Source organism: Panulirus ornatus, chromosome 46 (genome assembly GCF_036320965.1).
Source record: "Panulirus ornatus isolate Po-2019 chromosome 46, ASM3632096v1, whole genome shotgun sequence".
Classification (NCBI taxonomy): domain Eukaryota; kingdom Metazoa; phylum Arthropoda; class Malacostraca; order Decapoda; family Palinuridae; genus Panulirus; species Panulirus ornatus.
The window spans coordinates 20545033-20565133 of NC_092269.1; the positions used below are offsets into that span (position 1 = coordinate 20545033).

Here is a 20101-nt window from a genome sequence, read left to right on the forward strand (position 1 = left end):
TGTACACTGATAACAATCCACTAAGTTACCTGAAAACCGCCATGCTAGGAGCCGTGGAGAGTAGGTGGTGTGCGGAGCTGGAGCAGTTTGATTTCACTATTAAGTATAAACTCGGGCAGGACAACATAGTAGCATTCGAGCTGTCCAGGATGTGTCAGACGGAAGAGGAGGATACTGAGGAGGAGTACACAACCATGCGGGTAAGGCAGGAGCATGATCCCACCCTGGGGCACTGGACACCCAACGAACTGCGCAACAGTCAGGCAGAGGCAGGCGCGATGGTGGCCGTGAGGAACTCTCTAGGAGAAGAATTAGACGAAAGGGAGTTGAGAAAGTGGTCGGAAGATGACGTGTTGAGAAGGTTATACCGAGTGAGACACCAGTTACGGGTCGACGAGGGCGTACTGTGGTACAGGGAGAGTGCAGACGTAAACTTGTGGCGGGAACGGCCAGTGTTGACACATAGATTACAAAATATGTTGCTTCGGGCGTGCCAGGACCAGTTCGGACACCAAGGTAGGGACCAGACATTAGAACTGGTGCAGAGTCGAGGTTACTTGCTGGATCTGTGACAAAACGGCCCGGAAATACGCAGCAAAGTGCGAGAGATGTGTAGAAACGAAGGATGAGATGCCAAGCCCACGCCTTCCCTTGGGGACGGTGGAGGCTAGCAGGCTGTGGGAGATATTAGCTGCAAACTCCACGCTGTTGGAAAAAAGCAAAGGTTTCAAGAATATACTAGCAGTGGTAGACGTGTTTACTAGATTTGCATGGGCCAACCCTCCTAAAGACCAGAAAGCTGGTTTGATGGCCAGGGTGTTGAGAGAACAAGTGTTTGACAATTTCGGCCCACCCGATAAGCAGTTGTCAGTCCAGGGGCGTAATTTCACGAGCGCGCTAATCTATCAGCTGTGCCAACAAATACGGGGTCGAGAAGATGAGGACTTCTTAACGCCCGCAAGGAAATGGTATGGTGGAACGGTTCAACAGAACCTTGCATGGGCTTCTGATTACTCTTGAGGAGAAAAGAAGTGGCCAGAATACGTGACCACTCTCATGGCCCAGTATACTGCCACCCGGCACGCTGCCACCGGCGTGTCACCGTTCCGGCTGCTGTTCAGTGGAGAGCCTCGAATGATTCAAGACCCTGTGGTGGGCCCCTCAAACATGAAGTCTACAGAGGAGTGGGTTAGTGAGTTAGGGGAGACTCACCGTGTGGCGTGGGAGGCGGTGAAGGATCATGAGAAGGGGCAAAAGGGTATAGATAAAAGAAACAGCAATGCAGGTGCCAAGGGAAGTAACTGGGTTGTGGAAAAAAGGTGCACCTCAGGAACAACACTAGGATAGGAAGGTAGAAACTGCATAATCACAGGTATCCGGAGCGATTGAAAACTGTACAAAGATTGGACGATAGGTTGGGGCTGTACAAGATTCAACGTAACCAGGGTGACATCGTAGAGACAAGAGTGGATCATCGAACCAATCTATGGACTGCCCCTCCACCGGATCCCGAGAATGGTCACTCGGAATTTGGTTAACAGAGTGGACTGCCGCGTGAGCTGAGGGATGGAGTGGCCAGTAGGGATCGAGGGGTTGTGGAACGAACCCAGGTTCGAATAGCCTTAGGTAAGGATGGGATGATGGAGGCGTCTTAAAGGAGAATTTGAGGGACAAAGATGGAAAGACTGAAGACTGGTGAGACAAGAAGGGAGTTCGTAAGTGACAGGCTTGTAGGACAGGGTTTCTGTTTGTTAAATGGAAATGAATTGGACATTTGTAGATGGGTCGCAGGGCTTGATGGTATATAGCCGAGACTACAGCCAGGTAGGCCGTGGAACAGGATTCGGTTGCAGGTGGCGCTAGGAGGAAGGATTAGAATGGTACAATTGTCGACCTGATATCCCTTCAGTGTGGGCTTGGGACAGCAGAGAGCACAGCTAGTGATCAGGCATAATTGCTGTTCTGAAGAACTATGAAAAATGGATCAGGCAGTAAGAAAGTGTTGGTAGAGACTTCAGGCAGTCATGAGGGATTAGGAATGAGGGTAGTAGCCGGCTCAAGCATGTCAGGATTAAAAAAGGTCGCAAGGTGGAATTGCGGCATTTTCATTAGAGGGGTCGAATGTAAGAGGATACAATTGTTGGACAAGACAAGATCTGATTGTGTGCATAAGTTATCGTGCGGCTATGTCTTTATCGCGCGCGCGCAAAAAAAAGAGCAGACGGAGTCAACAAGGGAGCAGATGGTCGCCAGTGTTGTCATATCTAATATAACCTGCATGGTATCCTTGACTCATAGTTATTTTTTGATATTTTGGGAATATTATATCTTGCAATTGATAATGTATATTATCAATAGAGCCACTATATGTGAGAGGATCATATGTTGGCAACCCCACTGTTTATTAGTGCCCCGGGTCAACAGCGAGGGGGCCGACAGCCACCTACTGACCCACCATTACATCCCTCCCATGAGAATGGTGAAACATGCCTAAAATATAGGTACTCTTGTAATATAGTTTAGGTAATAGGGAGGAAAGTATCATACTGTAAGAATAATGTAAATAATCAGCACGTTAAATGACCCGTGGCAAGTATCATAAGTATAGCTCTAGGTTAAGTATAGAAATCAAATTGTACGGAACATGTTCTTATCCATAGCAGACTCCATATGGGATAACGCCATGTGCAACAGTTTACTATTTTCGGTGCTTTGTTACCAACACAATGATGCATTTTTAGATAATGTCACAATTAAAATTCAATGAGTGTGGAAAAGCGACAAAGTGAAGTGGAAAAGTAACAAAGTGAAATAGTGAAGTAATTAAACAGGGAAATTGAAATGACCGTCTTGGACACCCAACGTGATTTCAAGTCACGCAGTAAACAGACGAGATGCAGTTGTGAGTCATTCAAGTACCCTACCTCCTTGGAGACAGTTTCCCAGATCGGGGGGCAAGTTAAGTACCCTAACTTCTTGGAGACAGTTACCCAGCTCGGTGACATAGCATTGAACATCAACCAAGAAAAACCGTGCAGTTTTTGTGAGTCGAGCCTGGTCGAGCAGTATGGCATAAGTCAGAGTCCCAGCTAGGAAGTGTCTTAAGGACGTGTTTGACCCAGCGACATTGTAGGAAGCGCGAGCACCGACCGACCTGCCGAGTAGGACGAAGGTCCATTGCCTGGGCGCAGACACACTCACGCCCAGAGACCTGGCTGACGTCCAGCTATCAAAAATCCAGCAAAGACCGTTCGTTATTAACTCAAGTGAACTTTCAGCACCAGAGAACAAGACGTTTCTTGCAACTGAGAATTAGAATGTTTAGTTTTATTAGCATTTGTGTCACGAGGCAGCCCACATTATATCTGATACCGTGAGTAGCCTTAGATATTTGATATTAAGTAAACGTCCGCCGATCCATGCATAATGATTATGTCAGTAGTGTCGTCGCAACCGGTTAGATATTAAGAATCCTGCCAGTGGATGCTGACGTATACTTAATTATCATGTTATGTGTACCCATTCATTGTATATAGTTAATAAATGTATTGAGGTTATTGGTTTTTTCTTAGCCCACAGGTAAGTGAGTAGTCAAAGTATCCTTGGCAGTCTGTTGGTCTAGTTCGGGCATTTATGTCTGAATTAAAGGGTTTTACTCAAACCATGGCTATGGGCCCCCATGGTAATCTCACTTGATCATCAACTATCAAGTAAATATCTAATGAATACCATTAGAAAAGATAACGCAACGACAGTATCCTTATATTGCCTGGCATCTGTATTGTATCTTCTCTTGTAATATTAATTCTCCTTTTTTCGAATCCCTATATATATATATATATATATATATATATATATATATATATATATATATATATATATATATATATATATATATATATTTGCTTTGTCGCTGTCTCCCGCGTTTGCGAGGTAGCGCAAGGAAACAGACGAAAGAAATGGCCCAACCCACCCCCATACACATGTATATACAAACGTCCACACACGCAAATATACATACCTACACAGCTTTCCATGGTTTACCCCAGATGCTTCACATGCCTTGATTCAATCCACTGACAGCACGTCAACTACGGTATACCACATCGCTCCAATTCACTCTATTCCTTGCCCTCCTTTCACCCTCCTGCATGTTCAGGCCCCGATCACACAAAATCTTTTACACTCCATCTTTCCACCTCCAATTTGGTCTCCCTCTTCTCCTCGTTCCCTCCACCTCCGACACATATATCCTCTTGGTCAATCTTTCCTCACTCATTCTCTCCATGTGCCCAAACCATTTCAAAACACCCTCTTCTGCTCTCTCAACCACGCTCTTTTTATTTCAACACATCTTTCTTACCCTTACGTTACTTACTCGATCAAACCACCTCACACCACACATTGTCCTCAAACATCTCATTTCCAGCAACATCCATCCTCCTGTGCACAACTCTATCCATAGCCCACGCCTCGCAACCATACAACATTGTTGGAACCACTATTCCTTCAAACATACCCATTTTTGCTTTCCGAGATAATGTTCTCGACTTCCACACATTCTTCAAGGCTCCCAGAATTTTCGCCCCCTCCCCCACCCTATGATCCACTTCCGCTTCCATGGTTCCATCCGCTGCCAGATCCGCTCCCAGATATCTAAAACACTGTACTTCCTCCAGTTTTTCTCCATTCAAACTTACCTCCCAATTGACTTGACCCTCAACCCTACTGTACCTAATAACCTTGCTCTTATTCACATTTACTCTTAACTTTCTTCTTTCACACACTTTACCAAACTCAGTCACCAGCTTCTGCAGTTTCTCACATGAATCAGCCACCAGCGCTGTATCATCAGCGAACAACAACTGACTCACATCCCAAGCTCTCTCATCCACAACAGACTTCATTCTTGCCCCTCTTTCCAAAACTCTTGCATTCACCTCCCTAAAAATTCCATCCATAAACAAATTAAACAACCATGGAGACATCACACACCCCTGCCACAAACCTACATTCATTGAGAACCAATCACTTTCCTCTCTTCCTACACGTACACATGCCTTACATCCTCGATAAAAACCTTTCACTGCTTCTAACAACTTGCCTCCTACACCATATATTCTTAATACCATCCACAGAGCATCTCTATCAAATCTATCATATGCCTTCTCCAGATCCATAAATGCTACATACAAATCTATTTGCTTTTCTAAGTATTTCTCACATACATTCTTCAAAGCAAACACCTGATCCACACATCCTCTACCACTTCTGAAACCACACTGCTCTTCCCCGATCTGATGCTCAGTACATGCCTTCACCCTCTCAATCAATACCCTCCCATATAATTTACCAGGAATACTCAATAAACTTATACCTCTGTAATTTGAGCACTCACTCTTATCCCCTTTGCTTTTGTACAATGGCACTATGCACGCATTCCGCCAATCCTCAGGCACCTCACCATGAGTCATACATACATTAAATAACCTTACCAACCAGTCAACAATACAGTCACCCCCTTTTTTAATAAATTCCACTGGAATACCATCCAAACCTGCTGCCTTGCCGGCTTTCATCTACCGCAAAGCTTTCACTACCTCTTCTCTGTTTACCAAATCATTTTCCCTAACCCTCTCACTTTGCACACCACCTCGACGAAAACACCCTATATCTGTCACTCTATCATCAAAGACATTCAACAAACCTTCAAAATACTCACTCCATCTCCTTCTCACATCACCACTACTTGTTATCACCTCCCCATTTGCGCCCTTCACTGAAGTTCCCATTTGCTCCCTTGTCTTACGCACTTTATTTACCTCCTTCCAGAACATATTTTTATTCTCTCTAAAATTTAATGATACTCTCTCACCCCAACTCTCATTTGCCCTTTTTTTCACCTCTTGCACCTTTCTCTTGACCTCCTGTCTCTTTCTTTTAGACATCTCCCACTCAATTGCATTTTTTCCCTGCAAAAATCGTCCAAATGCCTCTCTCTTCTCTTTCACTAATACTCTTACTTCTTCATCCCACCACTCACTACCCTTTCTAATCAACCCACCTCCCACTCTTCTCATGCCACAAGCATCTTTTGCGCAATCCATCACTGATTCCCTAAATACATCCCATTCCTCCCCCACTCCCCTTACTTCCATTGTTCTCACCTTTTTCCATTCTGTACTCATTCTCTCCTGGTACTTCCTCACACAGGTCTTCTTCCCAAGCTCACTTACTCTCACCACCCTCTTCACCCCATATATAAATATATATATATGTATATATATATATATATATATATATATATATATATATATATATATATATATATATATATATATATATATATATATATATATATATATATATATATATATATATGTATATATATATATATATATATATATATATATATATATATATATATATATATATATAAATAGAGGATGTGTGGATCAGGTGTTTGCTTTGAAGAATGTATGTGAGAAATACTTAGAAAAGCAAATGGATTTGTATGTAGCATTTATGGATGTGGAGAAGGCATATGATAGAGTTGATAGAGATGCTCTGTGGAAGGTATTAAGAATATATGGTGTGGGAGGAAAGTTGTTAGAAGCAGTGAAAAGTTTTTATCGAGGATGTAAGGCATGTGTACGTGTAGGAAGAGAGGAAAGTGATTGGTTCTCAGTGAACGTAGGTTTGCGGCAGGGGTGTGTGATGTCTCCATGGTTGTTTAATTTGTTTATGGATGGGGTTGTTAGGGAGGTAAATGCAAGAGTCTTGGAAAGAGGGGCAAGTATGAAGTCTGTTGGGGATGAGAGAGCTTGGGAAGTGAGTCAGTTGTTGTTCGCTGATGATACAGCGCTGGTGGCGGATTCATGTGAGAAACTGCAGAAGCTGGTGACGGAGTTTGGTAAAGTGTGTGGAAGAAGAAAGTTAAGAGTAAATGTAAATAAGAGCAAGGTTATTAGGTACAGTAGGGTTGAGGGTCAAGTCAATTGGGAGGTGAGTTTGAATGGAGAAAAACTGGAGGAAGTGAAGTGTTTTAGATATCTGGGAGTGAATCTGTCAGCGGATGGAACCATGGAAGCGGAAGTGGATCATAGGGTGGGGGAGGGGGCGAAAATTTTGGGAGCCTTGAAAAATGTGTGGAAGTCGAGAACATTATCCCGGAAAGCAAAAATGGGTATGTTTGAAGGAATAGTGGTTCCAACAATGTTGTATGGTTGCGAGGCGTGGACTATGGATAGAGTTGTGCGCAGGAGGATGGATGTGCTGGAAATGAGATGTTTGAGGACAATGTGTGGTGTGAGGTGGTTTGATCGAGTAAGTAACGAAAGGGTAAGAGAGATGTGTGGAAATAAAAAGAGCGTGGTTGAGAGAGCAGAAGAGGGTGTTTTGAAGTGGTTTGGGCACATGGAGAGAATGAGTGAGGAAAGATTGACCAAGAGGATATATGTGTCGGAGGTGGAGGGAACGAGGAGAAGAGGGAGACCAAATTGGAGGTGGAAAGATGGAGTGAAAAGGATTTTGTGTGATCGGGGCCTGAACATGCAGGAGGGTGAAAGGAGGGCAAGGAATAGAGTGAATTGGAGCGATGTGGTATACCGTAGTTGACGTGCTGTCAGTGGATTGAATCAAGGCATGTGAAGCGTCCGGGGTAAACCATGGAAAGCTGTGTAGGTATGTATATTTGCGTGTGTGGACGTGTGTATGTACATGTGTATGGGGGGTTTGGGCCATTTCTTTCGTCTGTTTCCTTGCGCTACCTCGCAAACGCGGGAGACAGCGACGAGGTATAAAAAAAAAAAAAATATATATATATATATATATATATATATATATATATATATATATATATATATATATATATATATATATATATATATATATATATGTATATATATATATATGGAAGCGGAAGTAGATCACAGGGTGGGGGAGGGGGCGAAAATTCTGGGGGCCTTGAAGAATGTGTGGAAGTCGAGAACATTATCTCGGAAAGCAAAAATGGGTATGTTTGAAGGAATAGTGGTTCCAACAATGTTGTATGGTTGCGAGGCGTGGGCTATGGATAGAGTTGTGCGCAGGAGGATGGATGTGCTGGAAATGAGATGTTTGAGGACAATGTGTGGTGTGAGGTGGTTTGATCGAGTGAGTAACGTAAGGGTAAGAGAGATGTGTGGAAATAAAAAGAGCGTGGTTGAGAGAGCAGAAGAGGGTGTTTTGAAGTGGTTTGGGCACATGCGAAGAATGAGTGAGGAAAGATTGACCAAGAGGATATATGTGTCGGAGGTGGAGGGAACGAGGAGAAGAGGGAGACGAAATTGGAGGTGGAAAGATGGAGTGAAAAAGATTTTGTGTGATCGGGGCCTGAACATGCAGGAGGGTGAAAGGAGGGCAAGGAATAGAGTGAATTGGAGCGATGTGGTATCCCGGGGTTGACGTGCTGTCAGTGGATTGAATCAAGGCATGTGAAGCGTCTGGGGTAAACCATGGAAAGTTGTGTAGGTATGTATATTTGCGTGTGTGGACGTATGTATGTACATGTGTATGGGGGGGGGGGCCCATTTCTTTCGTCTGTTTCCTTGAGCTACCTCGCAAACGCGGGAGACAGCGACAAAGTATAAAAGAAAAAAAAATATATATATATATATATTTTTTTTTTTATACTACTCGCCAATTCCCGCGTTAGCGAGGAAGCGTTAAGGAGAGAGGACTGGGCCATTGAGGGAATATTCTCAACTGGCCCCCTTCTCTGTTCCTTCTTTTGGAAAATTAAATTGAGAGGGGAGGATTTCCAGCCCTCCGCTCCCTCCCCTTTTAGTCGCCTTCTACGACACGCAGAGAATACGTGGGAAGTATTCTTTCTCCCCTATCCCTAGGGATATCTGCATATATATATATATATATATATATATATATATATATATATATATATATATATATATATATATATATATATGTAGATATATATATATATATATATATATATATATATATATATATATATATATATATATATATATATATATATATATATATATATATATATATACATATATATATATATATATATATATATATATATATCTACATATATATATATATATATATATATATATATATATATATATATATATATATATATATATATATATATATATATATATATATATATATATATATATATATATATATATATATATATATATATATATATATATATATATATATATATATAAATATATATATATATATATATATATATTTATATATATATATATATATATATATATATATATATATATATATATATATATATATATATATATATATATATATATATATATATATATATATATATATATATATATATATATATATAAATATATATATATATATATATATATATATATTTATATATATATATATATATATATATATATATATATATATATATATATATATATATATATATATATATATATATATATATATATATATATATATATATATATATATATATATATATATATATATATATATATATATATATCTACATATATATATACATATATATTATTTTTATATTTTATATATATATATATATATATATATATATATATATATATATATATATATATATATATATATATATATATATATATATATATATATATATATATATATATATATATATATATATATATATATATATATACATATATATATATATCTACATATATATATATATATATATATATATATATATATATATATATATATATATATATATATATATATATATATATATATATATATATATATATATATATATATATATATATATATATATATATATATATATATATATATATATATATATATATATATATATATATATATATACATATATATATATATATATATAAATATATATATATATATATATATATATATATATATGTATATATATATATATATATATATATATATATATATATATATATATATATATATATATATATATATATATATATATATATATATATATATATATATATATATATATATATTCTTTACCTTTCTTTCAAACTATTCGCCATTTCCCGCGTTAGCGAGGTAGCGTTAAGAACAGAGAACTGGGACTTTGAGGGAATATCCTCACCTGGCCCCCTACTCTGTTTCTTCTTTTGGAAAAATTAAAAAAAAAAAAATTTTGTTAGAATAAAAAGATGTTCTATAAGGAGGTAAATAAAGTGCGTAAGACAAGGGAGCAAATGGGAACTTCAGTGAAGGGCGCAAATGGGGAGGTGATAACAAGTAGTGGTGATATGAGAAGGAGATGGAGTGAGTATTTTTAATGTTTGTTGAATGTCTTTGATGATAGAGTGGCAGATATAGGGTGTTTTGGTCGAGGTGGTGTGCAAAGTGAGAGGGCTAGGGAAAATGATTTGGTAAACAGAGAAGAGGTAGTAAAAGCTTTGCGGAAGATGAAAGCCGGCAAGGCAGCAGGTTTGAATGGTATTGCAGTGGAATTTATTAAAAAAGGGGTGACTGTATTATTGACTGGTTGGTAAGGTTATTTAATGTATGTATGCCTCATGGTGAGGTGCCTGAGGATTGGCGGAATGCGTGCATAGTGCCATTGTACAAAGACAAAGGGGATAAGAGTGAGTGCTCAAATTACAGAGGTATAAGTTTGTTGAGTATTCCTGGTAAATTATATGGGAGGGTATTGATTGAGAGGGTGAAGGCATGTACAGAGCATCAGATTGGGGAAGAGCAGTGTGGTTTCAGAAGTGGTAGAGGAGGTGTGGATCAGGTGTTTGCTTTGAAGAATGTATGTGAGAAATACTTAGAAAAGCAAATGGATTTGTATGTAGCATTTATGGATCTGGAGAAGGCATATGATAGAATTGATAGAGATGCTCTGTAGATGGTATTAAGAATATATGGTGTGGGAGGCAAGTTGTTAGAAGCAGTGAAAGGTTTTTATCGAGGATGTAAGGCATGTGTACGTGTAGGAAGAGAGGAAAGTGATTGGTTCTCAGTGAATGTAGGTTTGCGGCAGGGGTGTGTGATGTCTCCATGGTTGTTTAATTTGTTTATGGATGGGGTTGTCAAGGAGGTGAATGCAAGAGTTTTGGAAAGAGGGGCAAGTATGAAGTCTGTTGCGGATGAGAGAGCTTGGGAAGTGAGTCAGTTGTTGTTCGCTGATGATACAGCGCTGGTGGCTGATTCATGTGAGAAACTGCAGAAGCTGGTGACTGAGTTTGGTAAAGTGTGTGAAGGAAGAAAGTTAAGGGTAAATGTGAATAAGAGCAAGGTTATTAGGTACAGTAGGGTTGAGGATCAAGTCAATTGGGAGATAAGTTTGAATGGAGAAAAACTGGAGGAAGTAAAGTGTTTTAATTATCTGGGAGTGGATCTGGCAGCGGATGGAACCATGGAAGCGGAAGTGGATCATAGGATGGGTGAGGGGGCGAAAATTCTGGGAGCCTTGAAGAATGTGTGGAAGTCGAGAACATTATCTCGGAAAGCAAAAATGGGTATGTTTGAAGGAATAGTGGTTCCAACAATGTTGTATGGTTGCGAGGCGTGGGCTATGGATAGAGTTGTGCGCAGGAGAATGGATGTGCTGGAAATGAGATGTTTGAGGACAATGTGTGGTGTGAGGTGTTTTGATGGAGTAAGTAACGTAAGGGTAAGAGAGATGTGTGGAAATAAAAAGAGCGTGGTTGAGAGAGCAGAAGAGGGTGTTTTGTAATGGTTTGGGCACATGCAGAGAATGAGTGAGGAAAGGTTGACCAAGAGGATATATGTGTCGGAGGTGGAGGGAACGAGGAGAATTGGGAGACCAAATTGTAGGTGGAAAGATGGAGTGAAAAAGATTTTGAGTGATCGGGGCCTGAACATGCAGGAGGGTGAAAGGAGGGCAAGGAATAGAGTGAATTGGATCGATGTGGTATACCGGGGTTGACGTGCTTTCAGTGGATTGATTCAGGGCATGTGAAGCGTCTGGGGTAAACCATGGAAAGCTGTGTAGGTATGTATATTTTGCGTTTTTGGAAGTATGTATATACATGTGTATGGGGGTGGTTTGGGCCATTTCTTCGTCTGTTTCCTTGCGCTGCCTTGCAAACGCGGGAGACAGCGACAAAGCAAAATAGATAAATATATATATATATATTTATATATATATATACATATATATATATATATATATATATATATATATATATATATATATATATATATATATATATATATATATATATATTTTTTTTTTTTTTTTTCTTTTTTTTTTGTTTTTTTGCTGCTGTCTCCCGCGTTTGCGAGGTAGCGCAAGGAAACGGACGAAAGAAATGGCCCAACCCACCCCCATACATATGTATATACATACGTCCACACACGCAAATATACATACCTACACAGCTTTCCATGGTTTACCCTAGACGCTTCACATGCCTTGATTCAATCCACTGACAGCACGTCAACCCCGTTATACCACTTCGCTCCAATTCACTCTATTCCTTGCCCTCCTTTCACCCTCCTGCATGTTCAGGCCCCGATCACACAAAATCTTTTTCACTCCATCTTTCCACCTCCAATTTGGTCTCCCTCTTCTCCTCGTTCCCTCCACCTCCGACACATATATCCTCTTGGTCAATCTTTCCTCACTCATTCTCTCCTTGTGCCCAAACCATTTCAAAACACTCTCTTCTGCTCTCTCAACCACGCTCTTTTTATTTCCACACATCTCTCTTACCCTTACGTTACTTACTCGATCAAACCACCTCACACCACACATTGTCCTCAAACATCTCATTTCCAGCACATCCATCCTCCTGGGTACAACTCTCTCCATAGCCCACGCCTCGCAACCATACAACATTGTTGGAACCACTATTCCTTCAAACATACCCATTTTTGCTTTCCGAGATAATGTTCTCGACTTCCACACATTCTTCAAGGCTCCCAGAATTTTCGCCCCCTCCCCCACCCTATGATCCACTTCCGCTTCCATGGTTCCATCCGCTGCCAGATCCACTCCCAGATATCTAAAACACTTCACTTCCTCCAGTTTTTCTCCATTCAAACTCACCTCCCAATTGACTTGACCCTCAACCCTACTGTACCTAATAACCTTGCTCTTATTCACATTTACTCTTAACTTTCTTCTTTCACACACTTTACCAAACTCAGTCACCAGCTTCTGCATTTCCTCACATGAATCAGTAACCAGCGCTGTATCATCAGCGAACAACAACTGACTCACTTCCCAAGCTCTCTGATCCCCAACAGACTTCCTACTTGCCCCTCTTTCCAAAACTCTTGCCTTCACCTCCCTAACAACCCCATCCATAAACAAATTAAACAACCATGGAGACATCACACACCCCTGCCGCAAACCTACATTCACTGATAACCAATCACTTTCCTCTCTTCCTACACGTACACATGCCTTACATCCTCGATAAAAACTTTTCACTGCTTCTAACAACTTGCCTCCCACACAATATATTCTTAATACCTTCCACAGAGCATCTCTATCAACTCTATCATATGCCTTCTCCAGATCCATAAATGCTACATACAAATCCATTTGCTTTTCTAAGTATTTCTCACATACATTCTTCAAAGCAAGCACCTGATCCACACATCCTCTAACACTTCTGAAACCACACTGCTCTTCCCCAATCTTATGTATATATATATATATATATATATATATATATATATATATACACACGGGGAGTGCTCATCCTCCTCGAAGGCTCAGACTGGGGTGTCTAAATGTGTGTGGATGTAACCAAGATGAGAAAAAAGGAGAGATAGGTAGTATGTTTGTGGAAAGGAACCTGGATGTTTTGGCTCTGAGTGGAACGAAGCTCAAGGGTAGAGGGGAAGAGTGGTTTGGGAATGTCTTGGGAGTAAAGTCAGGGGTTAGTGAGAGGACAAGAGCAAGGGAAGGAGTAGCAGTACTCCTGAAACAGTAGTTGTGGGAGTATGTGATAGAATGTAAGAAAGTAAATTCTCGATTAATATGGGTAAAACTGAAAGTTGATGGAGAGAGATGGGTGACTATTGGTGCATATGCACCTGGACATGAGAAGAAAGATCATGAGAGGCAATTGTTTTGGGAGCAGCTGAATGAGTGTGTTAGTGGTTTTGATGCACGAGACCGGGTTATAGTGATGGGTGATTTGAACGCAAAGGTGAGTAATGTGGCAGTTGAGGGAATAAGTGCTATACATGGGGTGTTCAGTGTTGTAAATGGAAATGATGAAGAGCTTGTAGATTTATGTGCTGAAAAAGGACTGTTGATTGGGAATATACATAAGTATACGTATGTAAGTAGGAGAGATGGCCAGAGAGCCGTTATTGGATTACGTGTTAATTGACTGGCGCGCGAAAGAGAGACTTTTGGATGTTAATGTGCTGAGAGGTGCAACTGGAGGGATGTCTGATCATTATCTTGTGGAGGCTAAGGTGAAGATTTGTATGGGTTTTCAGAAAAGAAGAGTGAATGTTGGGGTGAAGAGGGTGGTGAGAGTAAGTGAGCTTGTGAAGGAGACTTGTGTGAGGAAGTACCAGGAGAGACTGAGTACAGAATGGAAAAAGGTGGGAACAAAGGAGGTAAGGGGAGTGGGGGAGCATACATATGAAAAATGTAAGAAATAATTTAGAAAATTGAAACTTCTAACTTGAAATGAAATGAAAGATGAATGTCACATATTGGCTCAACCTCTGGCTATGGAAAAAGGAAATGTATAATTCATTTACACAAACGTCAATAGTAGTTTTTATGAATTTAACCACTGTATCATACCGCCGGGTCCACTTCTCTTATCATGAAACTGGAATATTGGCTTATGATGTTTCTCAATTGTCTTCATTACACAAAGTACAACTATATCTTGGATACATGAGGGTAGTTAGTTGGCCATCCGCCATGATAAAGCCTTGACAGACCAAAAGTTTATCTGGACCTCAACTTTTCCAGTGCATTCATGAAAAACACCTTTTTGCTTTCCATCTCTATGACTTTGAAAAAAAATGCTCCCTTTGTTCACATTTCAATGAAAGAATAAGCTTCAATGTCTAAGCTATATTTTTTTCCAATTTCACTATTTTCTTGTCAGAGCACCATGTATGAAAACTATCACTCCAGTAACACAACTCTAAACATTTACTTCCCCTTTAAAAAAGTTCTGGTGAAGTCTGTCTCGATACACTGCGGGTCACTCTACCACCTGGGGAGCTTTGTGTGGCAATTGTTCTTAATTCACAATATATATATATATATATATATATATATATATATATATATATATATATATATATATATATATATATATATATATATATATATATATATATATATATATATATATATATATATATATATATATATATATATATATATATATATATATATATATATATATATATATATATATATATATATATGGAACCACTATTCGATCCAATTCACTCTATTCCTTGCCCGCCTTTCACCCTCCTGCATGCTCAGGCCCCGATCACACAAAATTTTTTTCACTCCATCTTTCCACCTCCAATTTGGTCTCCCACTTCTCCTCGTTCCCTCCACCTCCGACACATATATCCTCTTGGTCAATCTTTCCTCACTCATTCTCTCTATGTGCCCAAACCATTTCAAAACACCCTCTTCTGCTCTCTCAACCATGCTCTTTTTATTTCCACACATCTTTCTTACCCTTACATTACTTACTCGATCAAACCACCTCACACCACACATTGTCCTCAAGCATCTCATTTCCAGCACATCCACCCTCCTGCGCACAACTCTATCCATAGCCCACGCCTCGCAACCATACAACATTGTTGGAACCACTATTCCTTCAAACATACCCATTTTTGCTTTCCGAGATAATGTTCTCGACTTCCACACATTCTTCAAGGCTCCCAGGTTTTCGCCCCCTCCCCCACCCGATGATTCACTTCCGCTTCCATGGTTCCATCCGCTGCCAGATGCACTCCCAGATACCTAAAACACTTTTCTTCCTCCAGTTTTTCTCCATTCAACCTTACCTCCCAGTTGACTTGACCCTCAACCCTACTGTACCAAATAACCTTGCTCTTTTTCACATTTACTCTTAATTTTCTTCTTTCACACACTTTACCAAACTCAGTCACCTGCTTCTGCAGTTTCTCACATGAATCAGCCACCAGCGCTGTATCATCAGCGAACAACAACTGACTCACTTCCCAAACTCTCTCATCCACAACAGACTTCATTTTTGCCCCTCTTTCTAAAACTCTTGCATTCACCTCCCTAACAACCCCATCCATAAACAAATTAAACAACCATGGAGACATCACACACCCCTGCCGCAAACCTACATTTACTGAGAACCAATCACTTTTCTCTCTTCCTACACGTACACATGCCTTACATCCTCGATAAAAACTTTTCACTGCTTCTAACAACTTGCCTCCCACACCATATATTCTCAATACCTTCCACAGAGAATCTCTATCAACTCTATCATATGCCTTCTCCAGATCCATAAATGCCACATACAAATCCATTTGCTTTTCTAAGTATTTCTCACATACATTCTTCAAATCAAACACCTGATCCACACATCCTCTACCACTTCTGAAACCACATTGCTCTTCCCCAATCTGATGCTCTGTACATGCCTTCACCCTCTCAATCAATACCCTCCCATATGATTTACCAGGAATACTCAAGAAACTTATACCTCTGTAATTTGAGCACTCACTCTTATCCCCTTTGCCTTTGCACAATGGCACTATGCACGCATTCCGCCAATCCTCAGGCACCTCACCATGAGTCAGACATACATTAAATAACCTTACCAACCAGTCAACAATACAGTCACCCCCTTTTTTAATAAATTCCACTGCAATACCATCCAGAACTACTGCCTTGCCGGCTTTCATCTTCCGCAAAGCTTTTACTACACTTCTCTGTTTACCATATCATTTTCCCTAACCCTCTCACTTTGTACACCACCTCGACCAAGACACCCTGTATCTGCCACTCTATCATCAAACACATTCAACAAACCTTCAAAATACTCACTCCATCTCCTTCTCACATTACCACTACTTGTTATCACCTCCCCATTAGCGCCCTTCACTGAAGTTCCCATTTGCTCCCTTGTTTTATGCAGTTTATTTACCTCCTTCCAGAACATCTTTTTATTCTCCATAAAATTTAATGATACTCTCTCAACCCAACTCACATTTGCCCTCTTTTTCACCCCTTGCACCTTTCTCTTGACCTCCTGTCTCTTTCTTTTATACATCTCCCACTCAATTGCATTTTTTCCCTGCAAAAATCGTCCAAATGCCTCTCTCTTCTCTTTCACTAATACTCTTACTTCTTCATCCCACCACTCACTACCCTTTCTAATCAACCCAGCTCCCACGCTTCTCATGCCACAAGCATCTTTTGCGCAATCCATCACTGATTCCCTAAATACATCCCATTCCTCCCCCACTCCCCTTACTTCCATTGTTCTCACCTTTTTCCATTCTGTACTCAGTATCTCCTGGTACTTCCTCACACAAGTCTCCTTCCCAAGCTCACTTACTCTCACCAACCTCTTCACCCCAAGATTCACTCTTCTTTTCTGAAAACCCATACAAATCTTCACCTTAGCCTCCACAAGATAATGATCAGACATCCCTCCAGTTGCACCTCTCAGCACATTTACATCCAAAAGTCTCTCTTTCGCGCACCTGTCAATTAACACGTAATCCAATAACGCTCTCTGGCCATCTCTCCTACTTACATAAGTATACTTATGTATATCTCGCTTTTTAAACCAGGTATTCCCAATCACCGGTCCTTTGTCAGCACATAAATCTACCAGCTGTTCACCATTTCCATTTACAACACTGAACACTCCATGTATACCAATTATTCCCTCAACTGTCACAATATATGTATATATATATATATATATATATATATATATATATATATATATATATATATATATATATATATATATATATATATGTGTATATATATATATATATATATATATATATATATATATATATATATATATATAAATATATGTATATATATATGATTTTTTTCCATTTCCTTTGCTCTGTCCCTATCTCCCGCGTTAGCGAGGTAGCGCAAGGAAACAGACGAAAGAATGGCCCAACCCATCCACATATACATGTATATACATACACGTCCACACACGCAAATACACATACCTATACATCTCAACATATACATATGTATACACACACAGACATATACACATATACACATGTACATAATTCATACTCCCTGCCTTTATTCATTTCAATTGCCACCCCGCCACACATGAATTAACAACCCCATTCCCCCTCATGTGTCCGAGGTAGCGCTAGGAAAAGACAACAAAGGCGACATTCGTTCACATTCAGTCTCTAGGTGTGATGTAATAATGCACCGAAACCATAGCTCCCTTTCCACATCCAGGCCCCAGAGAACTTTTCGTGGTTTGCCCAAGACTCTTCACATGCCCATGTTCAATCCATTGACAGCACGTCGACGCCGGTATACCACATCGTTCCAATTCACTCTATTCACTCTATTCAAGCACCGATCACTCAAAATCTTTTTTACTCCATCTTTCCACCTACAAGTTGGTCTCCCACCACTCCTCGTTCCCTTCACCTCTGACACATATATCCTTTTGGTCAATCTTTCCTCACTCATTCTCTCCATGTGACCAAACCTTTGCAAAACACACTCTTCTGCTCTCTCAACGACACTCTTTTTATTACCACACATTTTTCATACCCTATTATTACTTACTCGTTCAAACCACCTCACACCACATATTGTCCTCAAACATCTCAATTGCAGTTCATCCACCCTCCTCCGCACAACTCTATCCATAGCCCACGACTCGCAACCATATAACTTTATTGGAACCACTATTCCTTCAAACATACCCATTTTTGCTTTTAGAGATAATGTTCTCGACTTCAACACATTTTTCAACGACCATAGAATTTTCGCCCCCTCCCCCACCCTATGATTCACTTCCGCTTCTATGGTTCCATTCACTGCCAAATCAACTCCCAGATATCTGAAGCACTTCACTTCCTCCAGTTTTCTCTATTTAAACTTACATCCCAATTAACTTTACCCTCAACCCTACTGTACCTAATAACCTTGCTCTTATTCACTTTTACTCTCAACTTTCTTCTTTTACACATTTTACCAAACTCAGTCACCAGTTTCTGCATCTTCTCACATGAATCAGCCACCAGCGCTGAATCATCAGCGAACAACAACTGATTCACTTCCCAAACTCTCTCATCCTCAACAGACTGCATACTTGCACCTCTTTCCAAAACTCTTGCATTCACCTCCCTAACAACCCCATCCATAAACAAATTAAACCACCATGGAGACATCACACACCCCTGCCGCAAACCTACATTTACTGAGAACCAATCACTTTCCTCTCTTCCTACACGTACAAATGCCTTACATCCTCGATAAAAGCTTTCCACTGCTTCTAAGAACTTGCCTCCCACACAATATATTCTTAATACCTTCCACAGAGCATCTCTATCAACTCTATCATATGCCTTCTCCAGATCCATAAATGCTACATACAAATCCAATTGCTTTCCTAAGTATTTCTCACATACATTCTTCAAAGCAAACACCTGATACACACATCCTCTACCACTTCTGAAACCACACTGCTCTTCCCCAATCTGATGTTCGGTAAATGCCTTCACCCTCTCAATCAATACCCTGTCCTATAATTTACCAGGAATACTCAACAAACTTATACCTCTGTAATTTGAGCACTCACTCTTATCCCCTTTGCCTTTGTGCAATGGCACTATGCAAGCATTCCACCAATCCTCAGGTAACTCACCATGAATCTAACATACATTAAATAACCTTACCAATTAGTCAACAATACAGTCACCCCCTTTTTTAATAAATTCCACTGCAATACCATCCAAACCTGCTGCCTTGCCGGCTTTCATCTTCCGTAAAGCTTTTACTACCTCTTATATGTATACCAAATCATTTTCCCTA

General features: G+C 39.7%; 1 protein-coding gene across 1 annotated transcript in view; it reads left to right on the top strand.

Annotated features, from left to right (window-relative positions):
- The first annotated feature begins 1056 nt into the window (after positions 1-1056).
- LOC139763329 (probable glutamate receptor) overlaps positions 1057-20101 on the top strand; it is a 166561-nt gene continuing 147516 nt past the window's right edge. Inside the window, exon 1 of the mRNA XM_071689350.1 lies at positions 1057-1319. Within this exon, the coding sequence (XP_071545451.1) occupies positions 1057-1319 (263 nt within the window). The remainder of the gene's footprint in view (positions 1320-20101) is intronic.